Source organism: Podarcis cretensis, assembly GCF_951804945.1.
Source record: "Podarcis cretensis genome assembly, chromosome: 13".
Classification (NCBI taxonomy): domain Eukaryota; kingdom Metazoa; phylum Chordata; class Lepidosauria; order Squamata; family Lacertidae; genus Podarcis; species Podarcis cretensis.
Genome location: NC_137182.1, coordinates 15,524,883 through 15,551,696, shown reverse-complemented (window position 1 = coordinate 15,551,696; position 26,814 = coordinate 15,524,883). Strand labels below are relative to the sequence as shown.

General features: G+C 49.0%; 1 protein-coding gene across 5 annotated transcripts in view; it reads right to left on the bottom strand.

The window, feature by feature from the left end:
• The window catches only part of FAM171A2 (family with sequence similarity 171 member A2), a 51,481-nt gene that overhangs the window by 5,848 nt on the left and 18,819 nt on the right, over positions 1 to 26,814 (bottom strand). Inside the window, exons 1-7 of one of the 5 annotated variants that reach the window (XM_079949435.1) lie at positions 25,517 to 25,617; positions 20,913 to 21,140; positions 7,178 to 7,270; positions 4,898 to 5,092; positions 3,591 to 3,767; positions 2,241 to 2,357; positions 1,270 to 1,396 (exon numbers count right to left, since the gene is read on the bottom strand). In XM_079949435.1, coding sequence (XP_079805561.1) covers positions 1,270 to 1,396; positions 2,241 to 2,357; positions 3,591 to 3,767; positions 4,898 to 5,092; positions 7,178 to 7,270; positions 20,913 to 21,140; positions 25,517 to 25,598 — 1,019 coding nt within the window. In that variant the 5' untranslated portion in view covers positions 25,599 to 25,617. Of the gene's footprint in view, positions 1 to 1,269; positions 1,397 to 2,240; positions 2,358 to 3,590; positions 3,768 to 4,897; positions 5,093 to 7,177; positions 7,271 to 20,912; positions 21,141 to 21,337; positions 21,510 to 25,228; positions 25,252 to 25,516; positions 25,618 to 26,814 lie in introns of those variants that run through there. The other 4 variants (XM_079949437.1, XM_079949434.1, XM_079949433.1 and 1 more) reach the window with 4 other exon arrangements.

Genomic DNA, 26,814 nt, shown 5'->3' with positions numbered 1-26,814 from the left:
TGTGTATCTGGATGCCTGTTCTCTGGGGTTCTGCTGTCCTCTTTTACTACACAGAAGTGTTCACTAGGACATAGGGTTGGGTGACAAAGAGCGAAGGAGCAGAGCCTTGGGAGAGTGGGAGGGGAAAGGAATGAACCCATGACTAATCGGCCAGAGGCTGCCTGACATTTTGCAACAAAGTGCTTGCAACAGCTGTCAAATTCCTTAGAACTATTCCTGCAATCCTCAGCTCAGCTGCCTTTCCCAGGGCTGCCTGGGCCCTACTAGAACAGATCGTTTGGAAGAGGGCTCCGATTTGCAAAGTGTGGTTCCTTCCCATGAATAATAATGTTGGGGCGCAAGGTTCTATAACTCCAATTTTACTGATGGGGAACAGAGCCAGATTATGTTAGCAGTAGGATCTCCCGGATCCAAGACCTCTGAAGCATTCCAAGGACAAGTGTGTGTGTGTATATATATGTACAGTCATACCTTGGGTTAAAGTCACTTTGGGTTAAATCTTTCCAGGTTGCGTCCCGCAGCGACCCGAAAGTAATGGAACGGGTTTCGCCACTCGTGCATGCACAGACGCTCAGAATGACGTCACGCGCATGCACAGACGCGGCGAATCACGACCTGCGCATGCACAGACGCGGGTTGCATTCTGCTCATGATGTGAACAGGGCTCCGGAACGGATCCCGTTCACATCCAGATACACCACTGTGTGTGTGTGTGTGTGTGTGTGTGTGTGTGTGTGTATATGTGTGTATATGTATATGTATATGTATATGTATATGTTTATCACCTACAACAAAACCTGCTTTGTGACGCTCTTGGAAACTTGAGGCACTGACTCCCAACTTAGCTGAATTCCCTCACCCAGGTGAGAGAGGGAGGGGGAAAAGAGAAACCTTCAGAAACTGCAGCTGTGAGCTGTATCTAAAGGGGTCGCTGGGAAGAAAAGGGTTTGTCCTTGATCTCCTCTGATGCCTGAAACATTCCATCTGCCTCCCTGCTTCAGCTACCACTCAGAGCCCCAGTAGCTGAAGTCCTTTTGCAGTTCCATTTGAGAAAGAAAGATCCCTCAACTGGCGCCCGGTTCAAATGGCCCATTGGCTCAGATCCAGCCTGCGGGCTGCCAGTTCCCGACCTCCACAATACCCAGATGAAATGAAAGCAAAAATACAGTAAATAAGCCCTTGCAGCGATAGGGAGAGCAAGCTTTAGAAAAATTAATGTGGTTTGAGAAGACAAGGCTGGAAGTGGGAAGTTGGGCAAGCAGCACTCACCTGCAGTAGTAGATAAGCAGGCAGAGCAGGATGAGGACCAGCAATGCCAGGGCACCCAGGATGGTGAGCAAGAAAATTGTGTGGTAGGTGGCAATGTCCTTTATGCCTCCAACTGCACTGGCCAGCCCTGCAACGAAGAGACCTCTTTATGGGCTGACTTGAAAGTTTCCCTGAAACATCTATGTTGGAAATGGGATGACGTACAAAATGGGGTTACCATGGATCTGATCCAGCAGGGCATAAAGATGTAGCTAATTTGTGTGTGTTTTTTTAATCCCAACTATATAAATTTCCAAACCAGGCACGGGGGCTCTTTAAAAGCTTGATTTAAAGTCATGCCTATAATTTTAAGGCAATTTTTCTAATTACTAAACATTTTGTGCATGGCTTTCTTTTTATTAAAACATCAGAAGATGGGACTGATAAAAAATGCTCAGATTAGTGGAATATAATTTCAAGCAGATTTATATACGGGGCTTTTCCAGCGGGAACTCGCTGGGACCTCCCAGAACGGTGCCATTGAAATTGCAAGAGAACAAGGGAGGTGTTCATGGTGAGTTCCAGCACCTCTTTTCTAGAAAAATAGCACTGGATATCTACAAATATAAATATGAGCAGATTTATGCAGGGAGGGATTTATTCCCCATATTCATTTTGGTTATCCCTAGATGCCCTTTCCCTTAATCCCAGACTTATTTCTATTGCATTTTTTCAGTTTTTATCATGCTTTTCTGAGCATGTCACTCACCCCAGCCCTGGTTGCATTTATTCAGTGCTTGTGTGGCAACCACTCCGTGCAAACTGAGAGGCACTCGTTTTTCAGGAACTCGTAATCCACAAGATACCACATTCCAAGCAAATTCCCACAGGTGTGCAGAGAATGTGCACTCCTGCTAACACAAGAGATCTGCCAGCACCTTCCTGGCTGGTTCCTCAGCAAAGTAATTAAGAATTTGGTGGTGATACTTTACCCGTTGTTGGAGACAGCATGGCAGCCGCCCAATAGCCCAGCTGTGGGGAGACAAACGTCCAGTAAAGCTGGTTCCCTTCCTTGCGGATGAGGCCCGTCCCATTCCGAATCCACAGACCTGAGAGAAAGAAGAACTGCTGAATCAGAAGTAAGCTGAAAGGACATCTGGACCAAGCCCTTTCCCAGACAAAGGACTGGCCACTCACCAGCCCCATCCCTAACCTGCAAAACGTATAAAAGGTAAAAGGTAAAGGACCCCTGGATAGTTAAGTCCAGTCAAAGGCAACTATGGGGTTGTGGCGCTCATCTCACTTCAGGCTGAGGGAGCCGGCGTTTGTCCACAGACAGCTTTCTGGTTCATGTTGCCAACAGGACTAAACCGCTTCTAGCACAATGGAACACTGTGATGGAAACCAGAGCGCATGGAAACGCTGTTTTCATTCCTGCCACAGCGGTACCTATTTATCTACTTGCACTGGTGTGCTTTCAAACTGCTAGGTTGGCATAAGCTAGGACAGAGCTATACAGCTAGGCTAGAGGTAGGTGTGTGTGTGTGTGTGTGTGTGTGTGAGAGAGAGAGAGAGAGAGAGAGAGAGAGAGAGAGAGAGAGAGAGAGATAATGTAGATAGCACAGCAGGCCACATATTCTGTTGTGCAGAATAAATGCGAAGGAGGAAGAGGCAACCTAGAGAACCAATGTGGTCCCAGGCATAGTTCTTGATTCCATGGCTCCCCCAGTCCCAATTGGGCACCTCAGCAACTTTCCTCCCAATTTCAGACAGGCCAGTGGCTCCTCATGAACCCACTATGCGCTGCTACAGAGGTTTCAATAGAGCTCATTCCTTAGATGAGCCAAGAAGACCCAGGCAAATTGGAGCAAGCAGGGCACCGTAGAAACAAACAATGTCCATATAATCCCCTTCCTTTCAGCCACAAATGACGGGTGGTCCCAAACTGGAATCATAAAGTGGGAGCACAAAGCCAGCCGTCAACTCAAAATGCTTTCAACACCAGCAATAATAACCCCCTTATAAGAGCATGGCCCCCTCCCAACCAGTCTTCTATTTACAGATGTGGCATGATTCCTTCCCTACCCCTGGAGTCCTGCTAATGGACTTTTATAAGCACTTAGGTGGTTTTATGGCACTGCAGAGCCATGGGTGACAGGGGAGTTGTTTGGGGTCTGGAAAGAGGCTGGTGCACCCCCACGCCAAAGACCCTTGTATAAATATGCAGGGTGCTTTCTCCGACGGAAGCAACATTGCTCCCTGCCTTGTGTGCCTGTGGAATGTGGCAAGAACTGAGCAGTTTGAATGTGACTGCAGACCAGGAGGATCTTGCCCGCTCTCACCGCTCTTGAGGTCAAAGCGCCAGGCCGGCACGCTGGTGGCTGCTGCAGCGGCAGTGTCAGGCGGCAGCGGGATAGAGAGGTGGACGGAGCCAGAGAGCTGGATTTCTGTCCCGTTGCCAGTGAAGAGGTGGACGCTGACAGCGACGATGGGCACCAGCTCCAGCCATGTGCTGTTGGCTGCGAGGGGACAAAAGGGTTAGGAAAAGAGTTGCTTCCGCCTCCAGAGACATCCCAAGATACTTTGGTTCCCAAGGCAGAAAAAACTAAAGTCCCCCCCCCATGCACCCCACCCAACGATAGTAGAATTGCAGAGTTGGAAGAGACCCCGAGGATAATCTAGTCCAACCCCCTGAAATGCAAGATTATTCAGCAGTCCCATACAGGGATCGAACCTGCGACTTTGGTGTCAACAGCACTACGCTCTAACCAACCGAGCTGTCCAGTTGATAAAGCTATACAGCCGTACCTTGGTTTTTGAACAGCTTAGTTCTCAAACATTTTGGCTCCCAAACACCACAAACCCAGAAGCGACAGTTCCGGTTTGCGAACTATTCTTTTAAGCTGAAAGTGCAACGGGGCTTCTGATTGGCTGCAGGAGCTTCCTGCAGCCAATCAGAAGCCACGCTTTGGTTTCTGAACGTTTTGGAAGCCGAACTGACTTCTAGAATGGATTCCATTCGACTTCCAAGGTATGACTGTACTAACAAACTTCTTCTTGTTGTTAATTACTCACCCTAAGGGCAGGTTGCAAAACACAACAGTATTAAAAACAGTTTGAAACAACTTAACGATCAGAAAAATAAGGTGGGTCAGAAAAACACACACCTCGTGTAACAAAATCCAGGGTAAAGAGGTGTGTGCCTTCAGCACTTGCCGGAAGCTGTATAATAAAAGTGCAGGATGAACTTCTGAGTTCCACAGCTTAGGGGCCGCCACAGATAAGGCCCTCTCCCAGGCCTCTGAGGGCAGAGGAACTACCATGAGGGCTCTTTCATCCATCTCAGCACCCAAAAGGGTCTGCAGCGAAGGAGGTGGTCTTTGAGGTATTGAAGGCCTAGATAATTTTTAGGACTTTACACACTCAGGTGAGCACCTTGAACTGGGTCTGGAAATGAACTGGCCACTGATGCAGCTGCTGCTTTTTAAAAAGGGGGCATTATGAGATCTAAACAGAACCCCGGCCAGAAATCTGGCAGCTGCAATCTGTTTGCTGCCCCCAAATCCACTGCTTTAAGGCAGACAACTATCCCTCTGAGCAATCAAAGGGCTGGTTCCACAGCCTTCAACATTCCGTATCGCATCCTCACCATTTTTCACCCAGGATCTGGGCCCAGTCCCCTTACCGCTGCCGTTGCTTTCAGCCCCGATGAAAGATGGGAAGCCCCTCATATCCGGCCCACTGCTGGCAGCGGTCAGGGAGGCTGAGAGCTGGCTGTAGGTGGAGCTGCGGGGCAGGCGGGCGGATTTGCGCTGGAACTGAGCCCACGGCTGGCTCTTGGCCCCTGTAAGAATCAACCATTTCAGCTGCCGGCCTACCAAGGCAGCACTCACACAGAAAACCGTGGGATGCAGCTCGTCTCGATCCCGCCCGCAGTTTGCAACCTGAGATTATTGTGGACATGCGGCCTGGCAAATGCAAGGAAGCATCCCTGAGCACGCGCAGAGTGATTTCTGCTCACCATTCAGGAAACAAGAGCCGCTGCCAGCAATATACAGTGGTACCTCAGTTTTCGAATGTCTCTATTGACGAATGTTTCAGTTTTTGAATGCCGTAAACTCGGAAGCAAATGCTTCGGTTTTCGAACGTGCCTCGGAAGTCAAATTTCCGAGGTGGCTACTGCCGAGTGCAAGAGCCTGTCGGCTGTTGAGTCCTGTCGGCTGGAAAAGCACGCCTTGGTTTTCGAACGTTTCAGAACTCAAACGGTCTCCCGAAACAGATTACACTAGAAAACTGAGGTACCACTGTACTCAGCTATGCTCTGTACAGTGGTACCTCTGGTTATATACTTAATTCGTTCCGGAGGTCCGTTCTTAACCTGAAACTGTTCTTAACCTGAAGCACCAGTTTAGCTAATGGGGCCTCCCGCTGCTGCTGCCGCGCCACCCTGTGCAATTTCTGTTCTCATCCTGAGGTAAAGTTCTTAACCCGAGGTACTATTTCTGGGTTAGCGGAGTCTGTAACCTGAAGCGTCTGTAACCTGAAGCGTATGTAACCCGAGGTACCACTGTATAGCATAGGGCTGCTCAAATTCATGACAACACGTGGAATTTGAATCCTGTTGCGTTGCTCTGTATGTATGCCATTTTTTGTGAGTTTATATTGACTGTAATTCACCTTTTAAAAACGTATTTAGCCCTTGGAATTTAGCCCTTGATAAGAGGATTCAGTATGCTGAGCAAACCATGCTCAGCTCCTCCCCATGGATAACAGGAAGGCAAGAAATTATGAAAGGTGAGCAACATGAGAGTGACTTGCCTTATTTGGCAAGTTTATGGAGGCACCTCTCTTATGGAGCCCATTAGATCAGAGCAGAGGGCCACTGGCCATCTCCCTCCAGGGACCTAGAGCACCCACCACCCTAATTCTCTCATCCACCACTTCACAGCACAGCAACCCATCTCAATCCCACAGACTCCTGAGCAGCTCAAACCTGACCCAGGGTCACCTCCTCAGCTCGCTCGCTTATACCAGGGACGTCCAACTTCCAAGAGACTGCGATCTACTCACACAATTAAAATCTGGCAGTGATCTACCCCTTTTTTGGGGGGTTCAGGTCAAAATTGTTGGGCTTTTTTAAGGGAAGAACCTCACATTTTGTGGGGCGGGGTTTCAGGTCTTTGTTGTTGAGCTTTTTTCGGGGCGGAACGTCCCATTTTTTTAAAGGGTTCAGGTCAAAGCTGTTGAGCTTTTATTAGGGAAGTACAAGTACGTCCCATTTTGGGGGGGGGGGGGCTCAGTTCTTAAGCTTGGGGATTAGGTCAAGTAAGTTATAAAAAGTCCCCACCAAGAGATGGCAAATGAGACAGTCAGCCTTGCTGCAAAAATCCCAACTTCCGCACTAGCGATCTAGAGGATGGGGCTGGATGGAGGAGCCAGCGATCTACCGAAACCTCCCAGGGATCGACCAGTAGATCACGATTGACCTGTTGGACATCCCTGGCTTATACAGTTCTAGCAAAGGCCCAGAGCACTGACCTTCCTACTTCCCTCCTCCCATCATCCAGCCCAGCTCAAAAAGTCCCTTGGGCTGCAGACGTCTCTCCCAAATGCCCCCTGTGAACTGGCATGGTGCTGAAGACTGCCTCCCCATGCAGGCACAGACTGCCAGAGGCCTTGGAGGAGGTGCCAAGTTTGTAGAGAGCAAGCCAACATTTCCCTTTGTCTCCCCTAACCACACTTACTTCCCAGTAGTGTGCACAGAGGACAGTAATGTGCTCTGCAATCTTAAACAGGACCAGCATCCCCTGCAACCCAGAAGATGGCACTAGCAATTGTGTGGGATCCCCAATCCCCAGATAGCCAAACTGGCTCCTTGGGTGCCGGCCACATGCCCTTCACTTTCTGGCAAATGGAACGGAGGACTTACCTGGAGAGCCAAGGAGGATCTGTACCAGGTCATCATAGAGGATGAGTGTTGCAGGGCGCTCAGGGAGCAGATAGAGGCTGACAGAGGCATAGACTCCAAAGGGAAATTGTGGGAGGGAAGAGAGAAAAAGAGAATCAGACTTAGTCAAAGTCTTTCTGTGCCTAGCACCAAGTTTCCTGATAACTTCACTAGGTAGTCTGTCTTGGGAGTAAAATCCCCTAGAAAGAGTTCTGTTGCAGGGTGGCAGGAGGCGCAGAAAAAGAAACGGAAAGAAAAACAACTGGGTGTGCTCCTCTCTGATGTGTTGTCATTTGCAAAGACTCAGCCTAAACATCACACCAGTCTATGGCTTGCACTAATCCTAGTTTCGAACTCAAGCACTTGAGCTTCCAGGTGTACAACTGGCAAACCACAGTTTAGAACTGTTATCTGTCTGCTCAGTACTCCAGTCCCAATAATAATAATAATAATAATAATAATAATAAATTTTATTTATATCCCGCCCTCCCCAGCCGAAGCCGGGCTCAGGGCGGCTAACAACATTAAAACAGTGTGACATTATAAAACATTATAAAAATGAATTAAAACCAAAATTGATGGCAACCATAAACTAAAGCTTTGTAAAGATTGCCAGAGGAGGGGGTCAGGCTGCGCCCTGACCAAATGCCAGGTGGAACAGCTCTGTCTTGCAGGCCCTGCGGAAAGATGTCAAGTCCTGCAGGGCCCTTGTCTCTTGTGACAGAGCGTTCCACCAGGTTGGAGCCGCAGCCGAAAAAGCCCTGGCTCTAGTTGAGGCCAGCCTAACCTCTCTGAGGCCTGGGACCCTCAAGGTGTTTTTATTTGAAGATCGTAAGTTCCTCTGTGGGGCATACCAGGAGAGGCGGTCCCGTAGGTACGAGGGCCCTAGGCCGTATAGGGCTTTGAAGGTTAAAACCAGCACCTTAAACCTGATCCTGTACTCCACCGGGAGCCAGTGCAGCTGGTATAGCACCGGATGAATGTGATCTCTAAGCGAGGACCCCGTAAGGAGTCTCGCTGCGGCATTCTGCACCCGATGGAGTTTCTGGGTCAGTCTCAAGGGCAGCCCCACGTAGAGCGAGTTACAATAATCCAGTCTGGAGGTGACCGTCGCGTGGATCACAGTGGCTAGGTCAGGGCAAGAGAGGTAAGGAGCCAACTGCTTAGCTTGGCGGAGATGAAAAAATGCCGCCTTTGTTGTAGCTGCAATCTGCGCCTCCATGGAGAGGGAGGTATCGAAGATTACACCCAAACTCTTAACGGACGGTGCTGGCACTAACTGCACCCCCGCAAGAGATGGGAGTTGCCCCCTCAGTCCCATGTCGTCCCGTCCCAGCCAGAGGACCTCTGTCTTCGAAGGATTTAACTTCAGCTGGCTCCCACGTAACCATCCAGCCACAGCCTCCAAGCATCTGATCAGTGTGTCTGGGGCCGAGTCCGGGTGGCCGTCCATCAACAAATAGAGTTGGGTGTCATCAGCATACTGATGGCAGCCCAGCCCAAAACTCCGGACAAGCTGGGCGAGGGGGCGCATGAAGATGTTAAAAAGCATCGGGGAGAGTATTGCACCCTGAGGCACACCACACACCAAGGAGTGGCGGGATGACAATTCCCCCCCAAGCGCCACCCTCTGTCCCCGACCAGAGAGAAACGAGCGCAGCCATTGAAGGACTGTGCCCTGGATCCCCACGTCGGCAAGGCGGTGGTCCAGGAGTTCGTGATCGACCATGTCGAAGGCTGCTGACAGGTCTAGAAGAATCAGCAGCCCCGACCCGCCTCGATCCAGCTGCCTGCGGAGATCATCTGTTAGGGCGACCAGAGCCATCTCGGTCCCATGACCAGCGCGGAAGCCGGACTGGAATGGATCCAGAGCTGATGTTTCATCCAGAAACCTACCAAGCTGTTCAGCAACCGCTCTCTCAATCACCTTACCCAGGAATGGAAGATTCAAAACCGGGCGGTAATTGGATAGATCTAAGGGATCTAATGATGTTTTCTTTAAGAGCGGGCGCACCACTGCCTCCTTCAGTTCCCCTGGGAATGTCCCGGTGCCAAGGGACAGATTGATGATATCCCCCAGGGGGGCCCGCACTTCTTCTGGGCACGCTCTAATCAGCCAGGACGGGCACGGGTCGAGAGGACAGGTGGTGGGCTTTCCAGCTCGGAGGAATCTGTCTACATCAGCTGGCGATATCCAGTCAAAGTGGTCCAATACTGAACCCGAGGACAGTCGAGGGGCCTCCAGTTCCTTTATTGTATCCAAATTGGCAGGGAGGTCATGGCGGAGCAACAAGACCTTCTCCGCAAAAAAGCTCGCAAATGCCTCACAGCTGTGTGTCAAATTGTTATTTAAATTTGGCTGTCCTTCGAGGGACGTTAAAAACCGAATTATACTAAATAATTGTGCCGGGCGAGAGCTAGCGGATGCAATGGAGGCCGAGAAGTAGGACTTTTTAGCGGCCTTCACTGCCATCTCATAGGTTTTCATAAAAACCCTATAAGATGTTCTTGAGGCTCCGTCACGGGCACCCCGCCATACTCGCTCTAGCCGTCTGAGGTCCCGCTTCATTTTCCGGAGCTCCTCGGTAAACCAGGGAGCCCGGTTTCTGCGGGGTCGCAGAGGGCGCTTAGGTGCGATCTCATTGATGGCTGCCAGGAGCTGGGTATTCCAGGCCTCAACAAGCTCAGTCAATGAGTCGCCAGGGGGAGAAAGGTCCCGCAAGGCTTGACGGAATCTATCAGGGTCCATCAGCCTCTGCGGGCGAGCCCAAATTGGCTCGCCACCCAAGCAGGGTGGGGGTGGAACGTCAATCCTGGCTTTCAGAGCATAGTGATCAGACCATGGCACCTTCATCGAAGGAAACATGATCACATCTATACCGACGCCAAAGATCAAATCCAGCGTGTGGCCTGCTTGATGTGTGGGGCCCGAAACAAACTGGGAGAGCCCTAGTGTCGCCATGGAAGACACCAGGTCCAGAGCCTGTGAGGAGGAAGTGGCATCAGCATGGATGTTGAAGTCCCCCAATACCAATAGGTTAGGGAACTCCAAGGCCCAGCCGGCCACCGCCTCCAGCAGGCCTGACAGGGTGGCTGCTGGTGCGCTAGGTGGCCGGTACACCAGCCAGACAGCCAAGCTCACCTCGGAGCCCCACACTAGGCCAACACATTCAATGCCGGGGATCGATGGCGATGGTAGAGCCCTGAAAGAACAATCTTCCCGGATTAATAACGCCACCCCTCCCCCCCGGCCCACAGTCCGCGACTGGTGAAGGACGGAGAAACCCGGGGGCGCCATCTCTCGTAGGGTAACAGTATCCCCTTCGCGCACCCAGGTCTCCGTCACACATGCCAGGTCAACCCCCTGCGAGGTGAAGAAATCTCGCAGGGTGGCGGTTTTGTTGCCTATAGACCTGGCATTGCACAACACCAGTGACGGAGGTGAGTAATCCTTGCTCACCCTACCCTCGTCTCTCGGGATGGGGCGCAGATTGGAAGGGGTACGAGCATATCCGTATCTCGATCCCCTTCGCCTATGACATCTGCCCCCACCGCCATACCTCCCTCGCCCCTCCACAGTAGGAATCCCAAGCCTCATACTTGCCTCCATTTACAGAATATAAAAGCAAACAAACAAAAACAATTACATGAAAACAAAACCAATCCCCACCCCACTCCCCAACCACCCCACCCCAACCCACAATAAATCAAAACAAAATAAAAGTACATAGATAAAAACCACCGCTTATGGTGGTACAACAAAGCAAAAAAATAAAAACAGTTTAAAACATATAAAAACACTTCCAACAACCGCTGCAGCAGCACCAGTGTCCCCGAGGCTGCGTCGGTGGTGAGCGTGGGCCCCGCCCCCTGGCTTGGTGGAGAGTGGGCCTGCAGGGGGAAGAGCCCTCCCCACAAACGCACGGCAGAGCGGCAGCAGCGATGTTCCGAGGCCTCCGTGGAGCCTTATATGCTGAGGTGGAGTCTGGGGCCCGCCCCCAGGCCCAAGGTGGAGAATGGGCTTGCAGGGGGAGCGGTCCTCCCCAAGACTCACCGGCAAAGCGGCAGCAGCAGTGTCCCGGGCCTCCTTGGAGTCCTTCACGCTGAGGTGGAGTATGGGCCGTCCCCAAGCCCAAGATGGAGAATGGGCTAGCAGGGGGAAGAGCCCTCCCCACAAACGCACGGCAAAGCGGCAGAATAGTTTCCAAGGCAGAATAGTTTCCAAAGTACTAGTCATAGGTATTGTTTATTAATTTAAACATCACACCAAACCCGAGGGCTCGTCTACACTTCCGCTTGCCACATACCTAGAAAGAATGGGTTATTTTCTACTTGTCCCATGCTTGCAGACAAGAGTCCGAACGGTTTTGCCCTTGCTTTCCCCGGGAAAACCCACTCTTTAGTGATAAATCAGAGAAAACGTCAATCCAGAGAAAACCCAATTGATATTTGCTCCAATTCAGCAGTAAAAATTGGGTTTCCCTGGGGGAAAGCAGGGGGCAAGGGCAAATTTGGGTGAGCCCTTAGTTAGTTAAATCTGCATCCTGCCTTTCATGGTGATTTACAGTTAACACAAACCATTGTTTGCAAACCCATTCTAGAAAGTGGTCTCCAATTGTGATTTGCTAGCCAAACACAAACTATTCAGACATCACATCAAACCATTATTTAGCTTCATTAATCAAGGCTTGGTGTGATGTCTGAACTGAGCCATTTTGCTTATTTTCTCTTATGAAGCACTCATTAGAGGAGTTTGCTTGCTCCCCCCCCCCCGCTAATTTATTATTAGTACTGGTCCATCATAAAGTGGGGTGGGGAGTTTAATGGAAATACTAATGGTGGAGTGGGAATACTGATAGTATACGCAATGATTTCTCATTATCCTATCCCAAGATAGCAATTCCATCATGAGTCAGCACAGCTGCAAAATCTGCTCATCTCCAGACCATAATTTAAAGATGGATTTGCAAACCTTGATTAAATCTAAACATGCTGTGAATAACCTCAGTGCAGATATAATGCTGCCCCACAAAAGAGAACTGAGAAATGGAAGGTGGAGAGGAAGGGGAGGAGCAGGAAGGCATGTATAAGGCACCCCTCATCTCTTAACCATGCTTCTCTTCCTACCTAAATGCTCCTTTTATGTTTCCACAAGGGGAAGCTTTTCTTTCGGGGCTCTTATTCTTGGACCTCTGCTATTCTTTTTTCCCCACACACTGTCTCTGGATGACCTCATTAAATCCCACGGCTTTTGGTACCATCAAGACCGGGGGTGGGGAAACCGTGGCTGGACTACAACTCCCATCATGTCTGTCCACAGGCCATGCTGGTTGGGGCTGATGGGAGTCAGAGTGCAACAAGAGCTGGGGGACCACAGGTCCCCCGCCTCTGACTTGTACACTGAGGAAAACCAGCACTTTCTTTCTAGCCCAGAACGGTCTCCCTCACCTCCAAACCTGCATCTCCAGTTGCTTACCCTATTCTAGCCAATCTTTCCACTTGAATACTTGGTCGTAATTTCGTATGCTCAGGACAAGACTTCTCATCTTTCCTCCGTGTACACTCTCCTTAGCCACTGACGGCATCACCACTCACCTCATTGGATAGGTACAAATCCTTCTATCTCTCTCCTTATTCAGTCTGTTGCCATGGCCTGCCTCTTCCTCCTTTACAACACTGGGGGAAATGTACAGTGGTACCTCTGGTTACGTACTTAATTCATTTCAGAGATCCGTTCTTAACCTGAAACTGTTCTTAATCTGAAGCACCACTTTAGCTAATGGGGCCTCGTGCTGCCGCCACACGATTTCTGTTCTCATCCTGAAGCAAAGTTCTTAATCCGAGGTAATATTTCTGGGTTAGCGGAGTCTGTAACCTGAAGTGTATGTAACCCGAGGTACCACTGTATCGGTCTCTCTCCATCCTGGTTCACTCCCTAGTTATCTCTCACCTGGCTACTCCATTTTCCTCTCTAGCCTTGCGTTATCTTACCTTGGTCCCTTTCACCTTTACCCAGTGTTCTGGGGCCAAAACAATTCACCCCTCTTGCTGCTCTGACCACATGGTAAAGGACATGTTTCCTGCTTGGCAGGGGGTTGGACTCGATGGCCCTTGTGGTCTCTTCCAACTCTATGATTCTATGATTCTATGACCCCTGGACGGTTAAGTCCAGTCAAATGCGACTATGGGGTTGCGGTGATCATCTTGCTTTCAGGCCAAGGGAGCCGGCGTTTGCCCACAGACAGCTTTCCGGGTCATGTGGCCAGCAAGACTAAACCGCTTCTGGTGCAACGGGACACTGTGACGGAAACCAGAGCGCATGGAAATGCTGTTTACCTTCCCGCCACAGCAGTACCTATTTATCTACTTGCACTGGTGTGCTTTTGAACTGCTAGGCTGGCAGGAGCTGGGACAGAGCAACAAGAGCTCACCCCGTCGCGGGGATTCGAACTGCTGATCTTCCGATCGGCAAGCCCAAGAGGCTCAGTGGTTTAGACCACAGCGCCACCACTGCCCCATCCCTGGGCACCATGTCATCCAAGCAATCCGCCTCTTCCCAGTGGCTGTTTGGAAGTGCAGCATCCCAACAGCTTTCATTTGTCGTTATAACTTGGGTGGAATAGATTGAGGAAGGAGGGCCTGCGCCCCAGTTGCAAGTTTCTTGCAGATGGACAAAAATATTTTTGCACAGGCATCCGTCACAGGGATTTGAACCGCTGACCTTCTGATCGGCAAGCCCAAGAGGCTCAGTGGTTTGGACCACAGCACCACCTGCATCCCACATCCCACCTTATACCCCTACACCTGGCTGCCTTGCTGTTTCTGGCCCCAGTGCAGGCTCTTTATTCAAAGCCCCCACCCACCCCCATGGCTTTGCCTCCACCTCTTATCTCTCTGCTCTTACATTTCAATGCATCCCACCCTACCTGTGATCTTTGCTCATCCAGCTCCTGCTGCTCTCCCTTTCTTCCTTGCTGCCCCTTATGTCTGGAAGAGCCTCCCAGAGCATCTCTGCAATGCCAGCTTTCTTCCATCAAATCCTTTCTCAAAACCCACCTTTTCTAGATGCAATACTGTGCTGTAACTAATCATAACCACATGTAATTGATATATAAACACATGCTCTTCCCATTCATTCTGTCTGGATTTCCCAGCCATTCCTCTGTGGTTTCCCCTGTGTTGAATTACAAGATCGTTAAGCTCTTTGGGCAGGAGAAAGTCCTCTTAGCCTCTGGAAATTATTGCTAACAACCACTGAAGCTGCTAGATTGAACTAAATCTCTTTGCAAGCGAAGAATAAATTTGCAAGTCCACATAACAAAGCAGAGTAAAAACTTTTTAAGTCTGCATGGTTCATTCAGCCTTACAGCACGGCAATTTTAGAAAGCTTGATTTTTGTATTTTAAAAAATCACAGTTGCAGGAATAGGATCTGAACTAAAGTAAATATTATTATATTATTCACAGCTTTCATGGCTTTTATTGTGGGTCAAGTAGCAGTGATCAGGGAGGGAGAGATACATTTACCAGCTCGGTAGAGCACAAGGGGACGCGGGTGGCGCTGTGGGTTAAACCACAGAGCCTAGGACTTGCCGATCAGAAGGTTGGTGGTTTGAATCCCCGCGACGGGGTGCGCTCCCGTTGCTCAGTCCCTGCTCCTGCCAACCTAGAAGTTCGAAAGCATGTCAAAGTGCAAGTAGATAAATAGGTACCGCTCCACTGGGAAGGTAAACGGTGTTTCCGTGCGCTGCTCTGGTTCGCCAGAAGCGGCTTAGTCATGCTGACCACATGACCCGGAAGCTGTACGCCGGCTCCCTCGGCCAATAAAGCGAGATGAGCGCTGCCACCCCAGAGTCGGCCACAACTGGACCTAATGGTCAGGGGTCCCTTTACTAGAGCAGAAGACTTACTCTCAGGGTTGTGGGTTCAAGACCCATGTTGGGCGAAAGTTTCCTGCACTGCAGGGGGTTGGACTAGATGACCCTCGTGGTCCCTTCCAACTCTACAATTCTATGACAAGTTGGATGGTGGACTTCGTGGAAACCGAGTTTCCTTATTTTTTAGATTCCTAGAAGGCAGAATTTCAACCTGTTCATCTTCAATAAATCTGTCAACCAGCTCTAACAAGTGTTCCCACAACTGCATCCTGGAGCAGCCGAGGCCCAAAGCCAAGACAAATGGCCGAAACCGAGGAAAACATGGAGGGTGCTAGACAGATGGCTCTGTCAGGCACATCTGACAAGGCTTGTCACAGCCCATCCTCTCCCTTTCTCAACAAGGATGGCAGCTAGAGCATAATTTGAGCCTAGGCTCAGCCTTACAATCTGTTTCAATCTGAGAGTTCAACCCTAAAACATGAGAAGTAGAAATAACTCTGAAATAACTCCGATTTCATCACTCTCCAGGGGAGACAGACCTAAGTGGTCCCTAACATGGCTTCTTAGAACCCCAATGTATCCCAATTTACAACTCATGCACAATCTGAGACACAGGAGTTTGAAGAGCCTGCCGTCTCTTTTTCCGGAATAAACTATCCCACTCCCCACTCCACCCGCCTGGGTTTTTCGTTCCCTCCCACTTCAGCCATCAGTCATTGCTCTGTGGTCACTGAGGATGCACAGTTGTCAACAGCCTGATTTGGAGTTTCCCGTACTTCTGCCAATCCCACGAGGGTTTCCTATGAGCCCTGTTAAATGCCTTCCTGTGGGGCAGTGCATGGATAGTACCATTTTGGATACATAAGGCTCTGCAATTCTGAGAGCAAGTTTGTTGTTGGCCTATATAAGATAGTGAGAGGAGGGAGTGGCTTGCATGAAAACTGGATCCAAAAAAGCTGGTCTGGTGCAAACAGTTCTGAAATTTTTAGGTGTGTGGGGGGAAGCAGTTCAGAAGCAAAACGTATAGCAACAATTAAAAAATAGATTTTTCTGGCATCATAATTTTACACTGTTCATTCTGGGCTGTAGAAAACTATTTTGAACTAAATAAAATGTTGATGAAGCAACAACATTTTCCAGGGGGAAAATAAAACTTATGACTTACTAATTATAATACCATGAGCCTCGTATTTCCTACATGTAAAATAAGTATGTGTATTCCCACCCACCCCCACAGAACTTTGAAGGGTTGTTATAATAATAATAATTTATTATTTATACCCCACCCATTTGGCTGGGTTTCCCCAGCCACTCTTGGCGGCTCCCAACAGAATATTAAAAATACGATAAAATGTCAAAAGTTAAAAACTTCCCTAAACAGGGCTGCCTTCAGATGTCTTCTAAAAGTCAGAGAGTTGTTTATTTCCTTGACATCTGGTGGAAGGGCATTTCAAAGGGCGGGTGCCACTACCGAGAAGGCCCTCTGCCTAATTCCCTGTAACTTGGCCTCTCACGGTGAGGGACCTCTGTGTCCAGGCTGGACGATGGGGGTGGAGACGCTCCTTCAGACATCTGTTTGTCTCAGCAGTGTGTCTCCAGGGGCAAAGTCAAACGGCTGGAGAACCACAGCTCTTGCTGCGGCTGCAGAGACCAGTAACTCATAACTGCCACCTCCCATGTTGCTTGAGTTGCTGGAAGGAGGCATACAAGATACTCTCCAACCATCTTAGGGACTCCACTTCGGATTTGTGTAGGGTTTACTCCTCAGCCTTTTCTCCTGAAGGGTACATACATAAATATCTAGTTTTAAAGATGTTAAGAGGCCAGTTAAATATGTTAGAGGCCACTGGAGAGCCAGTGTGGTGTAGTGGTTAAGAGCGGTAGTCTCGTAATCTGGTGAACGGGGTTCGATTCCCTGCTCCTCCACATGCAGCTGCTGGGTGACCTTGGGCTAGTCACACTTCTCTGAAGTCTCTCAGCCCCTCACCTCACAGAGTGTTTGTTGTGGGGGAGGAAGGGAAAGGAGAATGTTAGCCGCTTTGAGACTCCTTAAAGGGAGTGAAAAGCGGGATATCAAATCCAAACTCTTCTTGGCCTGTAAACTCATGAGTGGATGTTTACTTAAAGTTTCCAAATTTGATGGCAAGAAGGAATTTTCACAGGGCTGACTGGCTAGTGGTTTCTTAGAGGGCTGGGAGCTGCAATCCCCTTTGGCATGTGGCTTGAGCAATCTGAATTGCTTCCCTGAAATATTCCCTGAATCACGGTTGGCATCTCTGGCATGGTATGTTGATGAGCAACAGGAACTAGAACCCTGGGGAGAATGAAAAACGGTGGTTGGGAAAGAACATCAAATGAAAAAAAGAAAAACGGAGGAGGAGGGAAGGCTCTGGTCTTCCCTCGTGTAATTGAACACCCGAATCTTCCTCCTCGCTTTCTGCTTGGAGAATAAGCCTCTCCCAAGTGCCCCAAAACATTAAATAAAAGAAAGAAAAGAAATCTCTAGGAGGTTGACCCTCTGGTTAAAAACTTGAAATACGATGAATAAACATGTTGTAATGCTGAACTGAAAAGAAAGAAAGATGTTAAGTGAATAAGTTAATTTTATAAAGAATATTGGTGTTGAAAAACGGTTAAAATGATATACACTGAAATTCAACTAGGGAGATACGAGGAAGTCATTTACAATGTTATTAAGTTTGATTTAAATATAGTGGAGATTTATGTTTGTTTGTTTGTTTGTTTGTTTGAAATTTTTTGAAAAACCAATAAAAAAAATTGGGGGGGGGGAACTAAACTTGAAATATGCGCCACAAAACCTTTGTGCAACAATGACACACTAACTGCAGGGAGATTGCCATATCATGCTCACAGCAGGGCCAGCCAAAAGCATTTTGGTGCCTGTATTAAAGGATTGCTGCTATTCCAAATGCAGAAGTCAGCTGCACTGACACTAGAGTCTTACTCCAATGCGGGAGACAGGACAGGAACCTCCACCACAACACCTAAGGGCAGCAGGCTAGCTTAGAAGACGCAGGGCACGTCCTATGTGAGACCCAAAGCTCTGTCCTTACTAACCGCTCCACCTGGCATTGCTTGTTACCTGTGCAAACAAACACCGCAGTGCAGCATCATCACATGTGTGCGAGTGCAATGTCTGCTGGGGCGCATGGCCTTGGCTGGCTCCCCCTCTGCCTGCTCGCTCAGTCACAGCCATTCCCAACCATACTATAAGTGACACATCAGGAGAAAGCAACTCGGTGAGGCAGCTTAGACCGGTCACAAGGATGCATCACTGCCACCCGAGTGGAAGCTCAGGAGAAGAGAAGAGTTTGGATTTGATATCCCGCTTTATCACTACCCGAAGGAGTCTCAAAGCAGCTAACATTCTCCTTTCCCTTCCTCCCCCACCACAAACACTGTGAGGTGAGTGAGGCTGAGAGACTTCAGAGGGAAGCCCAAGGTCACCCAGCAGCTGCATGTGGAGGAGTGGGGAAGCGAACCTGGTTCACCAGATTACGAGTCTACCGCTCTTAACCACTACACCATGATGGCTCAGGAGGATGGGAGTGGCCAGAGGACTAGCTGCTGCCACCCTCCAGCTTGCTCTGTCTAAAGACAGGACCTGCCTAAAGACAGGACAACAACTGTGAGCATGTATGTGACAGTCTAACACCAATGATTAAGATTTAACATCTTGACTTATGATAGGTACTATTAGGCTGTCTCTAAACCTGGGTATAGTTTGTATAGTCCGTATAGTTAAAGCCATGGTTTTCCCAGTAGTGATGTACGGAAGTGAGAGCTGGACCATAAAGAAGGCTGATCGCCAAAGAATTGATGCTTTTGAATTATGGTGCTGGAGGAGACTCTTGAGAGTCCCATGGACTGCAAGAAGATCAAACGTATCCATTCTTAAGGAAATCAACAACGGGAGCTCGCCGCATCGCAGGGATTCAAACTGCCGACCTTCTGATCGGCAAGCCTAAGAGGCTCAGTGATTTATACCACAGCGCCACCCGCGTCCCATATAAAAACATAATAAAACATTAAACATTTTTCAAAAATAATTCCCTATACAGGGATGCCTTCAGATGTCTTCTAAAGGAGATTCTAAAGGATCTCCTTGGCTCGGGGATCACCTAACTCCATACCCTCCAACATTTCTCCGAGGAAAATAGGGATGTCCTAAGGAAAAGCAGGACATTCCGGGATCAAATTAGAAACCAGGACAACTTCTGTAAATCCAGGACTGTCCCTGGAAAATAAGGACGCTTGGAGGGACTGAGATATGTGAACTGGAAGCTAATCCAACCTGCTTTCGAAACACAGTGTGCATGCACTTTAATTCAAAATCCTGTTCTGGCCTTCTCCTGTGTCCAAAAAGGTATGTAAACACAAGACATCTATATTTTTATGCATGTGTGTGTTGGTTGCCTCCCATTTCCTGCCTACAGGCAGAAATTATTGATAGTGTTATACGCCAGCTGTGACTTTCGCTTCCAACCCCCAGGGTGGGTCAATGAGGTGACCTTATTTCCAGCGCCAGTTAGTCTTTGCCAGTGAACACTAAGGGTTCACACATAATGCGTGCGCTTTGCTTCATTTGCAAGGGGGTGAGGGCTCCCCAACTTATTCTATACACCCCAAACGGTTTAATTATTTCACTATAAATTATCTCTCCTCCCCCCCCCAAAAAAAAATAAGCTGCCCCATAGCAGAAGTACGCTAGGAAGGCAGTGTTGTGTAGTGATTAAACTGTTGGTCTGGGAGATCAGGATTCAAATCCCCACTCAGTCATGAAGCTCAATGGGTGACCTTGGAGTCAGTCGCAGCCTCTTAACCTACCACACAGGGTCGTTGTAGGGATTAAGTGATGAGGGGTGTGTGTGAACAAGGACACGGAGAAAAAAGTGATCTATACAAGCAATCTAGGGACGCGGGTGGCACTGTGGGTTAAACCACAGAGCCTAGGACTTGCCAATCAGAAGGTCGGCAGTTTGAATTCCCGTGACGGGGTGAGCTCCCGTTGCTCGGTCCCTGCTCCTGCCAACCTAGCAGTTCGAAAGCATGTCAAAGTGCAAGTAGATAAATAGGTACCACTCCAGCGGGAAGGTAAACGGCGTTTCCGTGCGCTGCTCTGGTTCGCCAGAAGCGGCTTAGTCATACTGGCCACATGACCTGGAAGCTGTACGCCGGCTCCCTCGGCCAATAAAGCGAGATGAGTGCCGAAACCCCAGAGTCGGCCACGACTGGACCTAATGGTCAGGGGTCCCTTTACCTTTACACATGCAATAAATAAGCTCTTCTGCTGGCCTGCTTAAGAAAGCTGGAAGGGCCAGTCTGATGGAGATGTCAGTCACCAACCTAGCATCCAGAGAGCTCCATGTGGTCGCAACTGGACCCGCCCCCATCACACAACACGCCTGGCAAATTCCCAGCACTGAGATTAACCTTTGGTTAGATCCAGCCGTGCTCTTGTAAATGTTCTTGTGTACTGAACACAAACTATGATATGAGATTCGTACATACTGAGTGGAATCTAGCCATGTGACAGAGATGCTGGGTTCGTCCCATCATCCAAGTGAAATGACTCTTCTGTAAAATATTGAGAAGCGCCACCATTCCAGCGAAGAGGAAGGAGTGACCTCCTTCTACCAAAGCAACAAATATTCCTTTATTCCTACAGAACAGAAGTTACTTGGTGAAAGCTGATAAAAGTTTGTATCCTTTGTGACCCCCCCCCATGAAGTGCCCATCATGCACTGACAGCCCCCCCCCCCAATCTGTGGTCTTCTAGCCACCCAGACTCTCTCTTAGCCATTGGGCACCGCAACTCACGTGGCAGCTTGTTGACGCGCCAAGGAACAGAGTTTGTAACAAAACCACGCTTGGAGGCTGTGACGATGACCCAGGTGCCCAGGCGGTAGCTGATGGGGAGCATGCTGACACCCTCATGGTCGGTGGCGCCTGAAGCCAGAGATGTCTGGTTGCCATACACTTCCACGGCTGCCTGAGGCAGTGGGGACAGGTCGCCGTTCTCATACACCTGGACCTTGATGACCACCTCTGGAGGGAAGAGAAAAAATACAGAAAGGGTCTGTGAGGACAGCAAACTTGCCCCCAATGTTTTCCCCAACTCAAAAGTAACTTGTATGGTTTATAAGTGGCCTTTCCCCTCCTTTGTTGGTTTTCGTGTTGCCATTTCATTTGAACAAAAGGTGTGGTTAGTTAAAACAACAAGGGGCATTCAGTTTCCTTTCCACCTCTAAGGCCTCCATGACCTTCCTGTAGCCACCCTATTTGGTCCATTGTCCTTAAGATGTATTGTCTCCTCAGCCCTCTTCCTATTTGGCTACCCAGCATATCATCTTTCGCTCATTTCTGCTCCCAGCACAGAACCCCTCCCGCTGTTCCTTTGCGTGTGAGGATTTCCTCTCCGGCAATCCAACTCCTCGCTTCCCTCGCTGCAGCTGCCCCAGTTTCAACACTCTGTGTCTGGCATGCGCTCTTTGCTAGCCTGTGAATGCACAGGAACATCACAACCACTCAGGTAATGGTTTGTGTATATGTGAGTCACACAAGTGAAAAGCAATGTTGTGAGCATCAGGATTCCACACATCTAGTTGCCAATGGCAACTGTCTCTCCTCCTCCTCCTCCTCCTCCTCTGGTAACTCCCCTCCTTGATGCGCCCAGCACAGAATCTTCTCCCCTGAGTTATCTGCAAATTGAGGAAGGCTTAGGAGAGGGCTGTGGTCTTTATTTCTTCCTGGGTTTGAAGAAGGGAAAAACCAGCAGGGTATCCTGTGGAACCAACTCCTAAGGGCCAAGATCCCTTCATGTTATGAGGCTGCCTCACCGAAGTTGATGGGCATTCAAATGGTGTGTGCACACCACATCTTGTGCACCCCAATATTTTATTTTATTCAAGTTGCCACCCCTGACTCTCTCACACTGCTCAGGAACAAATAAGACCTCAGTTCTCCCCTAATAATAATAATAATAATAATAATAATTTATTATTTGTACCCCGCCCATCTCTGGGCTTCCCCAGCCACTCTGGGCGGCTTCCATAGAAACCAAAAATACACTAAAATATCACAGATTAGTTGGATTAGTTGTAGTTTCCGAGTCACCTTCAAAGGTAGCCCCACGTAGAGCGCATTGCAGTAGTCCAAGCGGGAGATAACTAGAGCATGCACCACTCTGGCGAGACAGTCCGCGGGCAGGTAGGGTCTTAGCCTGCGTACCAGGTGGAGTTGGTAGACAGCTGCCCTGGATACAGAACTGACCTGCACCTCCATGGACAGCTGTGAGTCCAAAATGACTCCCAGGCTGCGCACCTGGTCCTTCAGGGGCACAGTTACCCTATTCAGGACCAGGGAGTCCTCCACACCAGCCCGCCCCCTGTCCCCCAAAAACAGTACTTCTGTCTTGTCAGGATTCAACTTCAATCCATTAGCCGCCATCCATCCTCCAACCGCCTCCAGGCACTCACACAGGACCCTCACCGCCTTCACTGGTTCTGATTTGAAAGAGAGGTAGAGCTGGGTATCATCTGCATATTGATGGACACCCAGTCCAAACCCCCTGATGATCTCTCCCAGCAGCTTCATATAGATGTTAAAAGCATGGGGGAGAGGACGGAACCTTGAGGCACCCCACAAGTGAGGGCCCAGGGGTCTGAACACTCATCCCCCACCACCACTTTCTGAACACGGCCCAGGAGGAAGGAGCGAAACCACTGTATAACAGTGCCCCCAGCTCCCAGCCCCTCTAGACGAGTGTTCCCCAACCTTGGGCCTCCAGCTGTTTTTGGACTACAACTCCCATCATCCCTCGCTAGCAAGACCCATGGTCAAGGATGATGGGAGTTGTAGTCCAAAAACAGCTGGAGGCCCAAGGTTGGGGAACACTGCTCTAGACGGTCCAGAAGGATGTTATGGTCGATTGTATCAAAGGCCGCTGAGAGATCCAGCAGAACTAGGAAACAACTCTCACCTTTGTCCCTAGCCCGCCGGAGATCATCAACCAGCGCGACCAAGGCAGTTTGAGTCCCATGATGAGGCCTGAATCCCAAGCCCTCTGTGTGGCCACAATTCAAAGCAGGCTAGTAAATCATAGAATCATAAAGTTGGAAGGGACCCTGAGGGCAATCTAGCTTAGCCCCCTGCAATGCAGGAATTCTAGTTCGAAATCTGGTTGAAATATGTAGAATTCCTTATGCAAGTTATGCTCCCATATCAGAATGATGCAACTCAAAAGACCAAAAAAAGAGGGGGGAGGGATAACAGGCAAACATTAACATGCATTCTTATAGTCATCTGTTTATTCCAAATAAATGAAAGTTTCCCACAGTGATGGGAAATGTACTTTAGCCACAGAAGAACGGTGAAAGTGGAGCAGTGCTAGCAAGAAGGGGAAGCAAAAATGAGATACCTCACTGAGCCGTTCAAGAATACTAAACCCTAGCAAAAGGTTTGTCTCACTGTGAAATTCCCTGCAGCTCAAGCGGAGCTGGCTCCCATCACCCCAGTCCATTCCAACAATGTGCAAACTTGAGGATTGATCACACATGGCAAAGATCTCCTCTGCTGGCTGCCTGCCTGACATATTCTCCTCACCCTGCGTGCAAACAGAAGAAGACCTCCGGACAGAGGGGCTGATTCAACTCCACTTGGCTTTGGATTTAAGCTCCCTGGTGACCAGGAAGCTCCAGCTGGAGGCAGGCCACGGCTGTTTCCTCTCTCCATCAAGGGGCTGCCTGGAAGAAGGGCTGGGGGTAGGATTCCACGCAAAATCAAGGTGGAGCTGGGGTCAGTCATTGCTCACAAAGTGCGTTCAGAGAGTAGCTGCTTGCAGGGGAAGAGGAAGCAGCTAGCACCTCTCCATTTGCACAGCTAGAATAACATTTGAAATACAGAGCGCGACTCCTTTGCACTTCCTGTGACCGTGTGACTTGGAAAAAATCAAAGGCCATTGTGTAAAAAGACCCCACCAAAACAAAGCTATTTTTGACTTAATTTGAGTTAAAACATTTTGAGCTACAAGATTGGGTGAAAACCAACTTATTGGACAGGGCACAGATGTACAGACCTCTGGTCCGGAGGACTAGAACACAGGGCGGATCAGGGGACAGACTCAAGCAGCTGCGCTCCCAGTAGTTTTTGGCAATGTAAAATCAGACTAATCACCTAAGACAAATGGTTAAAAAAGCACACAACCCCACAGCCCCTTCACCTACAAACAAAACACACAGCAGCTCTCCTTTCCCCTTGCTGTTCTGGCATCTGACCTGAAAACAGGCTGGCTGGGCGGAGGAATGTTGTTTCGGTTTCCTTTTGTGACCAGTGAGCAACCCAACTTTCAATAGGAGACAAAGGGCTCTGGAGGCCCAAATCCCCCAGTGTGAGCAGCAACTGAAGTTCTGTAAAATGTTCCCCTTTTAGGCACCTCAGCTGCTCACTGCTATGTCAAAGACACAAAGGAATGGAACAGAGTAGGTTGAGGTGCCCAAAGGAAAGACTGTAAAAGCCAAAGCTCGTTCTGCTGCTGTCCGCACTGGGAGCAAAGGAGTTAAAGAGCCCTTTGCCTGCCTCATGGCTCTTTAACTCCCTCTCTGTCGGTGTGAAGGGAGGGTGCAATAGATAGGAATAATAATAAATGTAATAGTAATAATAATAACTTATATGCTGCCCATTTGACTGGGTTGCCCCAGCCACTCTGGGCGGCTTCCAACAAATTAAATCACAGTAAGACATCAAACATTAAAAACTTCCCTCTGCGGGGCTGCCTTCAGATGTCAGATACAGTGGTACCTCAGATTAAGAACTTAATTCGTTCTGGAGGTCCGTTCTTAACCTGAAACCGTTCTTAACTTGGGGTACCCCTTTAGCTAATGGGGCCTCCTGCTGCCGCCGCGCCACCGGAGCACGATTTCTGTTCTCATCCTGAAGCAAAGTTCTTAACCCAAAGTACTATTTCTAGGTTAGCAGAGTCTCTAACCCGAAGTGTTTGTAACCCGAGGTACCACTGTAGTTGTTTATTTCCTTGACATCAGACGGGTGCTGCTACCAAGAAGGCCCTCTGCAAAGCCCATGCTTCTGGAAATGGAGCCCCTGGAAAACTCCCAACATGAACTCAGTTTAAAACTGACCAGCCATGGTTCATACAGCAGCCTGTAGCAAGTTGCCTGCCATGCATCTCTGAGGAAATGCTGTGGGGTTTTTCTACAGACACGGGGTCCCCACTCCAACCCCCCCCCCAACTAAAAAAACCCTGATTATTTCCTGCCGTCCAAAGGCCTGTGCCCTCAGCAGTCAAACCAACCTCCCCCTTTTTGGATTGCGGTCCTGTCACCGTGGCAACGGCCTCATTTGTCCTACAAAGTACCCCCTCCCTCCAAGCTCCACTCAGGCCTAGAAAGCAAAGTGATGTGAATAACCTCCTTCCCATCGCTGGAGTTTGTTGCCATGGGGACCGTTGCACAGAGCAAGGCCTAGGCCCGCATCCTTCAGCAGGCCCATGGGTTACCATGGCGCTTGGTGCCGACCAGAACAGTGCCCCCCACAACAAATGCTCGGCTCGGCTTGCCCTTTCACACACTTTTAACCATCTTGCTGTGCTCCAAACCAGGGTGGCGCTGATGGTGGCAAAAGGACACAATTCCACCATGGTCCCTCGACGTGCTTTTATTGCACACAGACAAGCTCAAAGGTTCTCTCTTTACAATGCACAATACTGACACCTCAAGGCTTTCTAATTAAGTGAATGCATATAGATACATGAATAAAAAAGAACATTTGGGAGTCAAAACCTCTCCCCGCTGTCCTCTTAAATTAAACAAAAACCCTTCCTACAGTCCTAGATAGAATCTATTTTCAATGCTGGGGCGGTTGGGCCCTGGAAAATGCGTAACTCACAAACCACTGCTAAAACTAAGACAGAGAGAAATGTTTTTTTCCTCTGCACATGTGCAAAATTAATGACAGGGCTGGGCATGTATCATACAAAATAATAATGTCTCTGAGCATGCACAGAATTGTTTCTCTGACCACTAAAAAGGCCTATCCAGACTTCTACTTCTTCACTCTCATATGAGGGTTTGTTTGTTTATGGCAGAGCTTTGAGTTCCTGGATCTCTCTCACTAGAAATTAACCACAGGGGACAAGCCCTGTTCCGTGCATGCAGAATCCTGCATACTGAAGATAAGAGACTAGGTTATATCCACATGATGTTGCTAACCGGTTGCTGCATCTTCTCTCTGTGTGTCTGTGCACCTTCATCCACACATTAGCATTTTCAGATTAATGCCTCCAATATCTACCTTGAAATTTCCCAACCACACCGAGAAAGTGCTTCATGGGATATATTTGTGCGGTCACCGCCTCCCTTCAGTTAGTCCTTCACTACCCTCCTTGAATTCCAGAAACCTGAGGTCTGTTATGGGCATTTGTTTACCTGTGTGCACATGCTTTTAAAAAATTTTATTGTCTTTTTTTTAAACACAAGTTTTTCAATATACCAGAGCAGTTGTTGTTTTTTAAAAAAAGGTGTAAGCTCCAAGCCAGTCAAGGATTTGGAGTCGCTTGCATGAAAGAAGGCCACTTCTGTTCTTTTTCCCCGCAAGAGCCAATTTTATTTTTAATTTCAATACTGTTGTTCTATACAAGTTTCTTTAAAAAGAAAAACAACAACACTAGAGCAACAACCACAATTGGTTCAACAACTATGGACATTCC